Source organism: Zootermopsis nevadensis, unplaced genomic scaffold, assembly GCF_977971745.1.
Source record: "Zootermopsis nevadensis isolate Lab colony 2312 unplaced genomic scaffold, Znev_1.0 Znev_ptg000012l, whole genome shotgun sequence".
NCBI classification, from domain to species: domain Eukaryota; kingdom Metazoa; phylum Arthropoda; class Insecta; order Blattodea; family Termopsidae; genus Zootermopsis; species Zootermopsis nevadensis.
The window spans coordinates 786,855-802,980 of record NW_028259144.1 but is presented as its reverse complement, the minus strand read 5'-3'; the positions used below and the strand labels follow the sequence as shown (position 1 = coordinate 802,980).

General features: G+C 35.7%; 3 protein-coding genes across 12 annotated transcripts in view; 2 read left to right on the top strand and 1 right to left on the bottom strand.

Annotated features, from left to right (window-relative positions):
• The first annotated feature begins 168 nt into the window (after positions 1–168).
• Positions 169–5,582, top strand: LOC110833384 (uncharacterized). Of its 5 annotated transcripts, none has more exons than XM_087348243.1 (5): positions 169–780; positions 1,123–1,182; positions 1,481–1,618; positions 2,603–2,667; positions 3,252–5,582. In XM_087348243.1, exons 3-5 carry the CDS (start codon positions 1,487–1,489, stop codon positions 4,411–4,413), a joined length of 1,359 nt encoding a protein of 452 aa, XP_087204369.1. In that variant the 5' UTR covers positions 169–780; positions 1,123–1,182; positions 1,481–1,486; the 3' UTR covers positions 4,414–5,582. The 5 variants fall into 5 exon arrangements, with proteins under 5 accessions (XP_087204369.1, XP_021927082.2, XP_087204371.1 ...); XM_087348244.1 differs by lacking the exon at positions 169–780 and adding an exon at positions 891–1,011; XM_022071390.2 differs by lacking the exon at positions 1,123–1,182.
• Positions 5,171–16,063, bottom strand: LOC110833365 (uncharacterized). 6 transcript variants are annotated; one of them, XM_087348290.1, is made up of 5 exons: positions 12,232–12,372; positions 9,222–9,383; positions 8,886–9,038; positions 5,899–5,972; positions 5,171–5,644 (listed from the first exon to the last, which is right to left on the bottom strand). In XM_087348290.1, the coding sequence occupies exons 1-5, from the start codon at positions 12,331–12,333 to the stop codon at positions 5,611–5,613; spliced, it is 525 nt and encodes a 174-aa protein (XP_087204416.1). In that variant the 5' UTR covers positions 12,334–12,372; the 3' UTR covers positions 5,171–5,610. The 6 variants fall into 6 exon arrangements, with proteins under 6 accessions (XP_087204416.1, XP_087204420.1, XP_087204415.1 ...); XM_087348294.1 differs by lacking the exon at positions 12,232–12,372 and adding an exon at positions 15,883–16,063 and having other exon boundaries at positions 5,171–5,972; XM_087348289.1 differs by having other exon boundaries at positions 5,171–5,972.
• Positions 12,969–16,126, top strand: part of LOC110833360 (uncharacterized) — a 30,462-nt gene continuing 27,304 nt past the window's right edge. The window contains exon 1 of the mRNA XM_022071344.2: positions 12,969–13,110. The gene's annotated coding sequence lies outside the window, so the exon portion shown is untranslated. The remainder of the gene's footprint in view (positions 13,111–16,126) is intronic.

The following is a 16,126-nucleotide window of genomic DNA, read 5'->3' as shown; positions in this document are numbered from 1 at the left end:
ATATTAAAAGAATAGTTCACAGTGACCTGTTGCCCATGGTAATGAGTTCACAGTCGCAAAAAGTAACACAATGAACAAAATATTGTTTTGTTCAATAATTATTGATTTCCAGTCTAACATTACTGGCATTTTCTATGAAGCTTTGGACAGGCTACACATGATGGTTGGCTGTGAGAAACAAGTAATACTTGCAGATTTTTAGGGCAAATCTGTTTGGGATACAGAGATGGAAACAGGAGATTAGTTTTCTAAACATTTTATGTATCAGAGTGTAATTGTATTCTATTGCCACAATTCTTAATGAGTTTATATCAGGTGGCCGGGTACTTGAGAAGTTAGAGAATGCATTTGCTTCCAATTTAATATGATGATGTACTTCAATTAACTTTTGTATTGTAGACAGTTTTCCTTCATTTTACATCAACACAATTGGAAATAAAGAAAAGCAGGGCACATGTCAACAAACTTTTAAGTGGCAGGTTTATGGAATACAGCGATACATTTATCGTAATTGTACAAAATTCTCTTTTTGCCAACACATTATGAACAACTCTGCAGCCTACGAAATAATAGGATTTATGTATATACGCCATAAATCATTCATAGCATGGTGTGGAACATGTCTACACTGCTACCAACTTTGTCTCCGATCCATATACGCCTACATTATAGGTGCTTAGGCAGAGTTTACATTTTTGTGACGTTCTGTGGTAATGGTACTTGTGTCAGAATGATATAAAATGTGACGTAGGGAATGATACGTATTTAAGCTAATAATAAGTAAGTAAACTTTGTTTAAACAGTAAATTTATGGTAATTATTTCTCCCCCACCACTATTCTATATGACCCCGAACTCATGTGGATCCAAGTGGCTTTATTGTAAGTGGTTTCTTCCAAGAAGTTCGTTGATAATCGTTTTTTTTTATTTGCGAAGCCATGTATAAACTCAAAGTTATTTAAGATCTATAGGACTGTAATATTTCCCGTGCTTAATACCTGAGTGCATTTAGGTAATACATTTACGTGAATAAATCGCCAAAGTTGTGAAAATTTCTAGGTTAAGCTTACAGTTACGTACTTTACTTCCAGGTGTTAAAACCCATACTTTATTATGATTACAGCAAGGTGATAGTCATTGGGATAGTTGTCTGGGCGTTATATCGTACCCCTTTCGTTAAAAGTTTAGTAGACTCAAAGTAGGTTGTTAATGTATTGCAGGCAGTTTTCGACCGATCTGTATTCTCTTATGCCAGATTATTTAGGCTATAATTACTTCAGTCTGTGAATTTTGTAAACGAAAAGGGGAGGGTAGAATGTGCAGTGACTTATATAAAAAGTGCCTGTTACATATTAAAGTTCGTCTTCAGAAAAAGAGTAGTGTTGATTATTGTTATCAATCTGTTGTTGAACCAAAACAGTTATTTTTACTTTTAATATAGTATTTAATGTAGCATCATATATGAAATTATTTTTTTCCAGCATAATATGGATGTAATAAAAGAAGAACCTGATTCAGAGACTGAGGTTCGTCCAAGATCATCAGACGAAGATCTGGCTGATGCAAAACATGAACATCTGCCTGAACCATTCTCATTTGTTGAAGTTAAGCAAGAAGTGGTGTGTACTATGCATAAAACACAATTACATTCTTACATTTAAAATAAATACAAGGAGTAAAGAAGTGACGTCATTCACAAAGAACTACAAACAGAGCCAATATTGGAAAAAATCCACAGATACAGAAGGAACTGGATCCAACATGTATGAAGAATGGACAAGGAGAGATTGCCACATCAAATTTTGAAACATAAACCAGTAGGAAAAAGAAACAAAGGATGCCCTTTAAAAAGATTCCTGGATGACTGAGGCCGGAATGGGTCACAAGGCTCAAAATCCTTGACAGTTAGATGATGATGAAAAGGAGTAATTTTAATATTACCCTTTGAAATTGTTATGAAATTTTTCCATTGGGAATGAAGAACTTCATTATTATATTCATGTAGAATTTCAGAAGTTGTGAGCCTCAATATTTCTAAATGAAACATTAAAAATGTAATGTTGCAAAGTATGAATCTTTGTATGAAGACAGAGTAGAGTTGTGATTTATTTTGATGCTTATGAAAATGTAGCTGGCCTTAATATATCATGAGAATACTTTCTTTATGAAATGAGGATGTTTATATATATAAAAGTTCAAGGGCCTATGGGACATATTTATATTGTTGTAGCTATAAACTTCATCTTGTATGTAAGTACCAATTCATTTGAAAGAGTCATAATTGGGCCATGGACTTACAGCTCCATGTTATCTTAACCTCAGATGTTAAAGGAAGTGAATGGTAAACTTAAAGTTTCAGCAGTTTTATCCTATGGAAGGTGACTTTATTTATTATCTTTAAAGTGGGGTCTTCTTATTATGAACATTACATCTAATTTGAAACTAATAATGTCATTAAATAATGTGCATCTCTGTATTGTATGTCTGAAAATTCTTCTTGAACTTAGTTCCTTGTGTCTAGTCTTTGAGCTAAGAACGGTGAATTATTTGTGAAAGCATACTGATAAATTATTGGCTTCATACCAGGTTCTATTTTATTTCAGGAAGATTCGTGGGATGGTTGTGAAGCCAAGGATAAAGAAGCAAGAGGACGTGATATTTGTGATGGGTAAGTTTGTGGTTAGTTGCATGCTTGAAATCATTCATAGTTATGTGAATCTGCTAATCATACTAAGCACAATGAATATGGACCTTAGAAGTCATTCACTGCCTAACTTTACAATCTGCCTGCCTCATTTTGTTTCTAAGTGCCACTTCATTCCTTCTCAAAGCTGAATGTAACATTAGCCATCCAACAAGCAGGTAGGATTACCTTGAAATACAGTTATTTAAATATCTTTAATAGTCTTATAACATTGTGGTAGAATATGTGCAGGAAATGCAGTGAATGCTGATAGAAAAAAACCTGATTTAATGAAACTTTAAATCTACAAGATATTTTTCATACATGAAAAGAATTAATATTAATTACAAATTAATTAAAACCGCATTTGAATGAGTATGATTTTTGTTTCTTAGCCAAATAGTGGTGCTTGGTGTCTTGAGAAAACATATTCAATTATTGTGATTCCAATGATGATGATGTTAACACAGTGTTCATTTGCAAAGCAAGGTAGTACCTATAAAAATTTAACTCGGTGAGCAAAATTATTTTGGAATACTGAACAATATATTGTCAGGTTTTGGTTGCAGTGAAAATCACCAAATTCATTACCAGGAAGATATTGGCGATAGTAGTGGCAGTTCTTCATCACCACTGAATTCACAGGGTGATAATTCAACAGCATTGAATTCACATGCCAGTGGTGATCATTGCACAACCAAGTTAAATCTAGATGTTAATGGGAAACAAAAATGTATTTCTGATGACAGTATGTCAGTCCCAGGTGGCAGTTCATACAATATACAAAATCTAATAGAAGTTTTAAGTTGTGGGAATAAGAAACAAAAGGCACACAAACAACGTACTGATAATAAACAGAAGCGACGGAGGAAAAAATCCTATCAGTGTAGTGAATGTAGTACTTTGTTTCCTGGAAATTATGAACTTAGGATGCATATGCGTACCCACATGGAGGAAAAACCATACAAATGTGAACTGTGTGAGCAGGGCTTTTATACAAGTTCCCACCTCAACAGACATCGACGTTCTCATACTGGTGTTAAACCCTTCATATGTGAAGTGTGCAACAAAAGGTTTTCGGAAAGAGGAAACGTCATTGTGCATCTGCGTACTCATACTGGAGAAAAACGTCACACATGTGAATTGTGCACTAAACAGTTTTCTAATAGCAGTGATCTAAAGAAACATATTCGTACACATACGGGCGAAAAACCGTACAGTTGTGAGTTGTGTAGTCAAGCTTTCTCCAATAGATCACATCTAGCAAGACATCGTCGTACACATACGGGAGAAAAACCATATGTGTGCGAATTTTGCAAGAAGTCGTACTCTATTAGGGCATGCCTTGTTATGCATCTTCGTTCTCACACAGGAGAATTGCCTGAGAAATGTTATAAGTGTGAAGTGTGTGATAAAGCATTTGCTTATCCGTCGCACGTCACTGTACATCTTCGAACTCATACAGGAGAGAAACCTTTTAATTGTCATATATGTGGTCAAGCATTCTCTCATAGTTCTCAGGTCAGCGCACATGTTCGCACCCATACAGGAGAGAAGCCATTTGAATGTGACATATGCCATAGGGCTTTTTCTCGAAGAGCGTCTCTAGCTAAACACAGGCGCACTCACACGGGAGAAAAACCTCACACTTGTGTATTATGTGGGAAAGCATTCTCTCAGAGTTGGAGTCTCACTGTACATCTTCGCACACATTCAGGAAACGTAATGTGAAATTGGAATGAAATTTGCGTAATCACATGCAAAATATATAGTTATTCATTGAGTTAGTAATGACATGAGTGAAGTGCCTTTCTACTGCAGAATGGCATAACTCTAATATACAAAAAATTATTTCGATTTGCTGAGTGGGATTTGAGTCCAAAGATGGCTGTCTTCGTGGTCTACTATCATTATCAGATCGCCTTGATGGTGTTGGCAGCAAGGACCAGGCTATACAGCACTACAACCCAGAAGATGGCCTTCTTTGTTGTACTAGATTTTACATGCCTGAATGAACCATACATAACCTAACTTGTATGTCATTTCTACACAGGTGAGTTTAGACACAGATGTAATTGCTTTTTTATGCAGTTGTGTCTTTGTTATGAAGTAATTCTTCACAAAACATAATTTATTACATGTCAGTATGAAGTTTTCACATATTTTACCTAAGGATGAATGTTGTCCTGTTGTGACATACAAAACCCCACAAACTTGATGATAAGAAACTATTGTTTTATTATTAAGGGGAAGGTTGGTAACAGCTGATTGTATTAATGCAATCATTCCATGGCATTCATCCAGCATTTTTTATGAATGTACCTGACTACCTTCATTAGGTTTTTATTAAATTTTAACTGATATTTGTATGCTTGTGTGAGGGTGCATGTTGAATTTATTATGGTACATGCAACCCAGTGTGTAGGTAAGTGAACTTAAAAATCTGAATTTGAACAGCCTAGGAGGTTATGTGATAGTTTCATCTAAATATTTTCGTGTAATTTTTATTTATGAAGTATATTGTTATGTGTAGACAAAGAACAATTTACAAGGATATATCAACTTAATTAGGCTTTATACACACACAGGTTTATGAAGGCTACCTGAGCTTGTATACTTGGATTCTTATAAGCTTCTGTGTTTTAGCCGCAGGATTTTTTAATAACAAACAGTAAATTATAAGTAAAATTGGTTGTTTGTAAAATTACAGAAATTATATTTTATACATCTACTTTAATTGGAGAACTGGTTTTGATGTGACAACAAATGATCCACTGTCATAAGAGAAAGAGGAAGTACTTGCTTTAATTGATCATTATTGTAAGTGGTAATTAGCTGTACTGTGTATTTTGTTAGGTTTCTTCAAATAAAATTAATTTATGTTCTGTTTGGGTCATGCAGTTTTCTGAGTTTTTTTTGGAATAAGTATCAAAAATTCTTGATTCCAAAGATAGAATTGGTCCTGAAAAGAAAAAAAAGAAGGAATTACTGAAATAAAATTCCCCATATGAAAGGTGACAATTTGTCAAATATTATCAAAATTAAATATTCCTAATGTTTTATCATATACTAATTATTTAAACAGCTGATATTAGCACAGGCTTTATCTATGTGACTTGAAGATGGCTTTGGTGACCAGTCTGAATTGGTGGTCATGTGAGGCTGCATTCGACAATGTAACATGCAAGTTCTTGGCCATTGTGCTTCAAACGTAACTGTGATTTGTAGTCTCCAGAAAGCCAGCTGACATCTGGAAGATGGAATTCCTGCTGAACTTCCAGCTCTGTATTCTGAGGAATGAAAATATCCTGTTTAAATTGTATCAATAATTACGGGCTTAATGTCAGGCATTCCTTGTACATTGTCATGGTTCTGACCAGGCGCATGTAGTCTTTCAATCAGAAACTAAACAGGCATAGCATTTATTCATGCAAGATTTGAGGTTCTCATGGCAGTAGAGATGTTGATTTTGGTCTTCTGGGTCGCGATACAGTGTGCTCTTGTAAGTATTTATGAAATATTTTGAGAATTTTTTTTATCTCCACCACCAGGGTCAATGTTGGTAAGCATGTACAAAACCACAAATTAACAAGTGAAGTTGCCTCTAGTGATTAATTAAGCACTAGATAGTGCACTAATATTAGGGGAGCAACTCTAAGTACTATATTTGGTCAAAATCTATAACATTGATTAAAAGAGTAAAAGAAAATATAAAATTGTCATGCTGTATGCCATGTTGTACTTGGGGGGGGGGGGGGGGGGGGGGATAGCTGTGACTCAGGGATATTATATGCAGGGGGACGGGGGAAGTTGAAAGTAATTGACACAAAATGCTTATACAAATGTTGTGTTTACAACAGTGCTGTTATTTTGGGTTGGGATGCCATGTACTCATAGGTAGATACTATTGCTTCAGAGAAACATACTGTCTCCATTTTCAGGGCTGTAGTTGGAGACAGCCCTGAAGATGGAGACAGTATGCTTCTCTGAAATGTTGGTATTTACCTACTGAGTTTAAACAGTGCCACAGTCCAGAACATCATCATCCCCAGTGCTACGGCAACCTCAAATATCATTGTATTTGTAGTTTATCATAGTTCATATTTGTGCCAGTAAATTATCTATGATACAGCAAAGGACTCTGTGTCTTACGTATTTCCTTATATATGGAGTACCATACATTAACATGCTGAAAATTTGATCACAGTGATGATCATGCATGTTTGACATTTATATTTTGTGGGGAGATTTGGAGTTAGAGAAATTTATGTATGACATTGTGTAAGTAGGTCCTCTGTGAAATTGTAACTCCGGGTTCCAAGAGCCATATGTGGCAGTAATAGGAATATTTTAAGACTAGTGCCTCTGAAAATTAAATCTATTCAAAAGGTTTTTGTGACTTAATAATACCTGTTAGGTAATTGATTGTGGTGACAGAAGTGATGGATAATTTGGAGTGTATTACGGTGGTTCAATCTGCAGAAAGTGAATTTAGTGGCATATAGGTTAGGTTAGTTTAGGTTGATGCTTTATTGGTAATTACTTTGTAAAGATAGTGCAAGTGACATTTGTAGTGTGGTGTAAAAGTATTTTATTTATTAAATGGTGATGGCATGCTGATACGTATATGTGATGAAATGTCAATATTATAGTAAGTAAATCATTAATGTTGAAGTGATTGTTAGTGCTAAAATTAATGGCGAATCATGATGTTGCAGAACGGCAATTGGTGTTTCTTTACAAAGAATAATAAAACTAGATGTGGTTCTTGATTAAGCACAAATCTGGTTGTGTACAGTACTGGGGAAAGGTACAGAAGCTATTCTTCGAAATCAGTGACATCACATTTGATGTACTGTTGAAGTTCCTGCTGCACTTGGAAGACAAGAAACTCTGGTGGATTCAAATTCTAAAGAGAGAAGAAGCTAGAAAATAAAATCAGTTTTGCATTGCATGAGAGAAAATATTCATGAAAATGTGTACATTTCAGTAACTCAGACATTCTTACAATGCTATGACCATGTATATACTTGTTTCTGAATGTCAGGTTTATTTATGGTTATTAAACCTAAACCTAACAGACTGTTCTGCCCTACCTAGTCCGCTTACCTGTCACTGTCATTTAAGGTTATTGCTTCAAATTTAATTATTAGAACTGGTTACCATGTTGTAAAGATGAACCTCATCTTATTTTCTTAGCCATTTCTTGAGATTAAAGAATACAGATTTGATGTTAACACTAAACATGATATTCATTCTCTCATGTGTGACTGTATGTATATTATGTTGCTTTAGGATATTTGTAATTGTACTAAATGCTTCAGAATTTTGCATTTTGTAATGCATATCCCAACCCCAAAATCTGATTGAATGTCCCTTGACATGTGTCTGTCACTGTGTGAGTGGGAAGAGTTGAGTAGTTTGCAGATGACTGTTATCCAACTGGGTATCAATCACACTAGGAGTGCACCTCTGTGTTATGGTTTAGTAGGTTAGGGTAGAATAAGTTTGGTTAAGTTATCTTAGTTTAGTTTGTTTTAATTTCATTTAGATCTTTCTTGCATAAAGTTACTTAAATCATAAGTTGTGTTAGTTGCATAAGTTTTCCACTACATGGTTATGCCCTTGAAGTAAACGATTCCTTAATATAAAATAAACCAAAGCATTTATTTGGCAAGCTTTAGACTTTAATGTCTGTGTTGTCTTATGCAATAACTGCCTTTTCTTCACATATAAAGTTACAAATTTTAATAAGAGTAATATTTTAATATTTGTCCTCATTCAACTGCTGTCACATTACAAACCTTTTTCCAGTTCATCTCACTTCTTGCGCCATTATATCATATTTTATTTAGAAGCTGACTGCTGATATTGTTATTTTGAAGTACATGTTTGAATTAAACTTTAGTAATCAGGTCTAACATGTACATTTTCTTTAGATATATTAATGAGTTGCATTGTGCCTGCAAAACACTGAGTCCTTGCAGTTCACAGACCTTTTATACCCCTGTCCAGTAGTGCTGCTCTTGCGCTGCACAATACACGTCTCTGTATCTTTTATTCTGCTTCTTCATACCTTCGATATGACTTAAGCCTTACTAATTTTATACTCCCATTTACGTCTAATTTTGGACCATGTGGACATATTGATGCATGTTCAATAAAGGTTAACCTTAGTTTTAATGAGTAATAAACAAAAATACCTTCTCAATAGGACACTTGCATGGGGCTATGAGCTTGTTTACTTTTGCTGTACATTGCTGAGTAACCAGGGCATCAAACACGCAAATATCCTGGATGACTCCTCGTATTGGTATTGAGTAAAGACTACCTTTGCGCAGAATAGTGTATGTAGCCTGTAAATAATAATGCATAACACTCTATTAACTTTTTATGGTCATCTGTTGTACCTCAGGCACATTTCTCACAAGTCTTTTGATCCTTTGTGACTCAATTGAAGTTAGGGACCAGTGTTTTAAACAGATAGCATCTGTTGGACACCACCCAACAACCTAAAATATCATACACATTTACATTACCTTGATGGGTTCAGTGATATTGGTTTTAGCCTGGATTCTGAGAGACACGCCAAGTCTGCTGTTGTTGTGAGAGACTTCGATTTCCTTCAACTGAATGGGGTCATTGTTACTTCCACAGTTGATTAATTGTACATTCTTTACATCCATGGTATCTACATCTGGCTGGAAACATTCATAGACACATTTATATTCGTGTAGTCATTTTTGCTAGAACAACATTCTTGAAAAAGTTTTGTTATAATTTTTATTTGTGGTTTTTTAACCCCACTGTCAGCAGCTTGGACTGTGTAGTGTAAAGTGGTAGGATAATTGGTTAGTAATAGGTTGGAAAGAACATGCAAATAATTGGTCATAGCTGATTTTAGGTATTATTCTGATATTTGCCTGGAGGGACTGAAGAAAATCACAGAAAATAGATGCAGTTATTTTAAAAAGAACATTATTAGGGACTGGTACTTTCACTGGTTTGAGGATAACATTAAAATTAATCTCAGAGGGGAGAGAGACAGGTTGGGCATGTGACACACGCAGGAGAGATGAAAAATGCATATAAAATTTTGATTTAAGAAACCTGAAAGTAAGAGACTGCTTGGAAGATCTCTGCATAAATGGGAGGAAATTATTGCAGGGTTGGAAAGGTGTACTCTTTGAAGTACACTGACATTTGAAATTTGTTCTTCATGCCTGGATTGTTGTTGCACTAATGTGATATGAGGTTATTGTTTTGCTGCAGTGTGTTCCAAATTGATCTTGGTCCAGACTGTTGTGAAAAGTGTGACAGACATAGATGGGCCCACAAGGTGTCCTTTGCTTTGACACTAGAGTGTGAGGAACACCTAAAGTTTAATTTTAGAGAAGTTAAGTGGGGGGGGGGGGGGGGTGACATGGATCCATGGCTTAGTGTATGGCTAGTAGTGGGCTGCTGTGCAAACAGCAATGATTTTACAAAAGGGAGAGAATTTCTTGGTCACATAGGCAACTGCCTGCAAAGGACCCAGTTTCATGGAGTTGGTTTCTTTTTACTTAGAAATGTCTGAGTATCCTTTGGAAGAACATCAGATTTTGAATTTGTAATTATAAGATAAACTTAATTATTATGCTTAACTGAATTTGTAAATTTTATTTTGTAAAGTAATCATGTGATATTGTTTTACACTGCTATGTGAACTGTTGAAGTTATGTAGCATTGAATGAGATATGGTATAATGTAGCATATTTAAATTATAATTTCATTTGCCTTGAAGGGCTGAGGAAGACTATGGAGAAACCTCAGGATGCTTTTTCCCAAACCAGGATTTAAACCAGGTACCTCCCCCCTGTGAATCAGAGACATTGTTAAGTGCCATTGAACTCAGAATGGTGAGTGATAAGGACACATCTTAATTGCCTCTCAGCAGTTGGCTGCAGTCACTTGAACTTAACCATCTGCCCGTGCTGGGAAGAGAAATGTTACTGAGTAGTTTATGATAACATTAGCTATGAAAGTCAGCACTTACAGCATACCACCTTTCTTCTTACAGTTAAATGTGATTTTGAGAACATTCTGTGGTAAAGCTACTTCCTGCATGCATACATGTACATGCAATTCCATGTGACATGAATGAAAACTCAGTCTAATGGGGCTGTATGCTCTTGGTCTTATGCTTTTAAGAAGTGTGGCTTGAATGCCCGAATTAAAAACAATGATCAAGCTTCTTTATCACTTATTTGTGGTCACTTTAGTGGTCGTTAGCAGCCAAATTTATTTCCATCCTGTACTTTCAATCAAAAATGTTTATTACATTGTGTAATTTCTGAAATGTTTAAGACACTGCAGTTCTGTAACTGCAGTATTCTGTGATATTAGCTGTTGGCTAAGTCATGATCACAGTGGACACACATTAAGGAAATGTGCCTGGATCGTGTGCACTGAATGCTGCCATATAGCCAAAGCTTTATACAAAATTTGCTATGATGCTTGTGCCTTGGATACTGAGATTGGTCAGTGTTCTGGACGTTTTATAACAAACTCATATGTAACAGTTTTCAGAGTATGGCCTTTCAGATGTCTGTGTTACAGCAAGGTCAAATTGTGTGTATAGCTTTGTTAAAATTGTTAGATGCAATTATATAAGCCATAAGAGATTTCAAGCAACTGAATCTGTGGTACAGTTTCTTCATACAAAGTGAGCATTAAGGTATAAGATGAATAGGATTTGAGGTTTTCATGGCAATGAGTCTGAAGATGGTTGTCTTCTGGGCTGTAGGGCCACGTAGTCTAGTAGAAGTTTACCAATGTTGTTGCCTCCATCATCAGGGTGATGGGTGACATGAGATACCTCTTTTGAATCTTGAATAGGTTACTTTCTGTCCTAAAAGAGGTATTTCTTGGTTTACCTCAGTATCTCAAGGTAAAGCTAGGATGGTATATTTCAATATGCCATGACAGTCTTTTTTCAGATCTTTGCCTATTTACTGTTCATGATCATCTTTCCATGTCATTCACTGATGTGGTAACTTGTGCAGATGAAACATTATTATTGTTAAGTAATCTATTAATAAATCAGTTAAGGGTCTTTTCATTACATAACAGTCATCATCTGATCAGTAAATTCCTCATTAATCATAATAGTCCATCACAAAAACCCACCATCTCAATCCAATTTACATCTCTGCGATCTGTTCTATATGGTACGTTTAAATCATATTCTTCCATCTGTGCCTATTTCTCCCAATTTGTCTCCAGAATGTTGTATTTTTTTTGTTCCTTGTGTGTATTACTTGTATGTCTGATCCCATCCATATTATACTTATCAATGATAGTAAGTGAAGAGTTCATGTTGCAAGCTCATTATTATGCCCTGTTCTTTCCTCTCTGTCAGGTCCAGCTGCCACAATCAGCAAATTGCTCTTATTCAGTCTGTGCTCTTTCAATAAGAGATCAGGTTCTGTACCCGTAAAACAAACAGAAAAATTCTAATTGTATGTATAAAATTAGGGCTCCCTAAAGTTTATAATGCATGCTACATACCTTGAATAAACGAAGGAGGTTCCATGCAGAGCAGGATAGCAGCAAGCCAGCAACCACGGCTGTGCTGGTGAGCCACATGGCTGCCATCACGCACACTGTCATTTCCACTTTAATGTTCTAATGTTTTATAACTGTCACTCAACATTTGTTATTTCTTGCTGATACAAAGCACTTGGCAGAATAGTCATACATAAACATGACTGATGCAGCTCAACTTATCTAACAACACTTTATCAGATGTGAACATCACTGTGAATGATTGATGAAGGAGGATGTGGAAGGACGTTCATTTTAAGTATTATTATCCCAGAATTTTTTTTGATGGCCTCCTTGACAGGAATGAAACGGTGAACAGTGTAGCTGAGCATTTCACACTCCTGCTTTATATTTGAGAGATGTCTGGTTTTTAAATACAAGGCCAAAAACCTATATTGATAGAGGATGTTTAATGGTTTTCTATAGTCCCTCCAGGCAAATTCTGATTTGTATGTTTGATTATGCTGTGAGATCTTACATGTACTTTTCAATTTGTTATTCATTTGTGATGTCATTCGATGCTATATAGTCTCAGCTGCTGACGTCATTAAATAATCCACAATTTAATAAGGGAATCAAAGCTAGGGCCTCCTGAATGTGAACCACTCAGCAGTAATGTTTAGTTCTGTTTGGCCCTGAAAAAATTAAGTTTTTATTGTGTTCTACAGGGAACACCATGACATCTACATGCTGTGCAAACAGAAAATTAGGGAACCACTGTTCTGAAATATCAGTAACAACTGATAACACTGCGTGATGTCATAACTTGGAAGAAAATGTGTGGAACTTTAAAAAAAAGTTTTCAAGAAAGGCAAGGAAGAAACTTGGATTACGATTTACTAGGTATGAATTTGATTTTTAAATAAAAGGGTGCAGTATGTCTTGCTTTCTTATGCGTCATGAATTGAGGTTTAGTTGTCTTTGGAGATAAAATGGGAATAGTAGCAACAGCTGACTGATTCTACATTGGGTGCATATCATTTTCATTTCTGACCTTATCCATTATTGTACATCGCTTGACCAACCGCAAGACCTAAATTTATGTCACCCGAATCCTAAGGGAAAATTACTATTAAGCTTCAGTAAAGAATAGGTGAATGTGTCTGTGCAAGCTGAAGGAAAAATGAGCCAGCATTAAAATTTGTCTTAAGGAAGAAGGGTGAGGGTGTGATATGGATTCATGTGGCCCTGAATAGGGGCTGGTGACTGGCTTTGTTTGACTTAATCTAGAGCCATTTTATTCTTTCTCAATTCTCACATAAGTAATTCAAGGAGTAGAGTCTTTCGAGAAACTAGTGTCACTTGGTTAATCATGAAATTCCCGCCTTTTCTGGAGCTTGAAAGTTCATAATTGTTTCCATAACAGCCGACTACTTGACTCTATCCGCAGACACAACATTTAGTATGGCCTCCGATACCAATATACCTTAAAATCCAATTAATAGTTACTAAAATTAAATGTGTGAATGGACACACCACATCATGAGTTCTTATGATGTAATTTGTGTGTTGAAGTTGTAGAAAGGACAAATGTGGGGTGATGTAATGTGACATGTTCATACCAAAATTCAAGAAAATTTTTGTTAGTGGGGAACAGTCACAGGCGTGATACTGTCACATATAAATCCAAGTGGAAAGAAGGAAGTAATTAAATTTATTGCTTGAGATAGTCACGTTCATTTGTGTCTAACTGATATGACTTTGTGTGCAGTAATTCTTGTGGGTCATATTTCTTCTTGTGCGTTTTTATTGCTGCTTTGCGACAATAAGTATCGTAGTGCAATGTTGCAACATCAGAAATGTTGACTAAAGCGTGAGGCATCTGTGGAAGCTAAGTCTGTATAGTGACTTAGGAGGTGGATGACTTAAGTTTGATTCCCAGCAGAACAGAACTTTTCTGGTCACCACAACATCCAGACAGGCTCTGGGGTTCCACCCAGCCTCCTATCTCTTGGGTACTGGGGTGCCTCCTTGGGAGGTAAAACCACTGGCATGTCTGCATTATTGTTATCATTATTCTTTTATTCATTATTTAATACTGTAAAGGCTGGTGGTGTTGATATGTACCATTTTCCTTATTTCTGTAAACACCGTTAACCAGTTGATCCTTGTAATGTTGAAGTGTGCTTTCTCTGAGGCAGAATCGGAAATCCCAAATTTTATTTAGGTGAACTTTCGGCTTCAAATGGTTAAGGAAAGATCACCTTTTATCATACTGTCCATGTGTTTGTGTTTGCAGCTGTTGGATAAGATTAGAGAATAAGTATGTGTGGGAAACTGGAAGGGTCAAAGATGTAGCCATGGGTGACTTTAAAGATGATATACTGAAACTTTGTAGTGTTAGGTAAAGATGTAATTGTCCCTTTTGCTGAACTAAGAAAACCTAAGCATGCCCTGGAATTTATAATGGTTGACACCCATGCAAATGGAGAGGTTTGTAGTGAGAGAGATTGAAGTAGCTGAAAACACTCCCACAACGTGGTGTGTCCCATGTGTAGAGTTTAACATACTAAGTACAAATTAAAAAAAGTCCTGCTTATTTGATTAAAATTTAATATTATTTTTTATACTACATATTACTGTCAAACGTATAATGAAGTTCGTACGTAGCAAAAGGCGCAAGACTGTTAAGTTACCATCATACCATGGGAAATAAATGTTGCCTCATTTCAAGCTATTTGATTGGTTATTATTTTATGAAACTGAGGAAGCCATATTCACTAAAGATGGCAGATTTGAGAATTTTTAGCATTGACCTCAGTTCTTTAAACTTAAAATAAAATCGTATCATGAAGTCTTGAATTGAAGTAAAACTTTAGAAAGTGTTACAAAATAATTAAAGATAAGGGAAAAGTGACATTTGTTACATGTATTTGTATGTGGTGGAGGTATGTAATATGGCTTGGGTTCCTCACCATGCAACGTAGAGTTTATTTACATTCCATGGATCCTTTTTAGGACTAAACCAAAGGATGTAGAACATGTCATTTCATACAATATACACAAACTTTGGAACTTTTGACACAAGTACAAGAAAGTTTTTCACATATCAATGTACATAAACTTCAGATTCTGCAATACAAGTATGAAAAATAATTTTACAAATTAATATATATAAACCTCAGAATTTTAAATAGAAATAGAATAGGGTGTTGAGGACATTTGGGCCTAGGAGAGAAGAGGATGGGGCATGGAGAAAACTTTATAATGATGAACTTAAAGATCTGTACTCCCCCAATATTGTCAGGGTGATTAAGTAGAGAATGAGATGGGCAGGGCATGTATTGAGAATGGATGGGACAAGAGGTATGCACCGGGTATTGGTTGGGAAGCCTGGGGGTAAAAGATAGCTGGGGAGACGTGGATGGGAGGATAATCTCAGGCAGGATCTATGGGAAATAGGAGTTGAAGGAGACTGGATTTTGTTGGCCCTGGATGGTCCATTGGAGGGTTCTGGTTAATTCGGTGATGAAACTTCAGGTTCTGTAAGCCATCTAGTTAGTTTATCCTTTATGTATATACAAGCCCATATAAAACAGATAAAACTTTTATGCCATGTATAATGCCACCTGAAAATGTATACAAGTATATGTTTAAAACTGGAAATACACTTACTGAGCGCTTTTATAATCGTCATTTTGTGGTATAGTGTTTTAGGGAAATATTACAATGTGGTATAACCTCAGCAGGTTATATGTCGTAAACTTAACACCCAACTAAAAGAGGCACTGTTTTAACAAAGCTGTGTTATCTCAAAATCCGAAAATACGTAATTACGTCAGCATTGTCACGGCATACTTAACGCTAATGCATGATCCAACAGTATGTAAAATATGAACACTATTCACAGCTTGCGTTT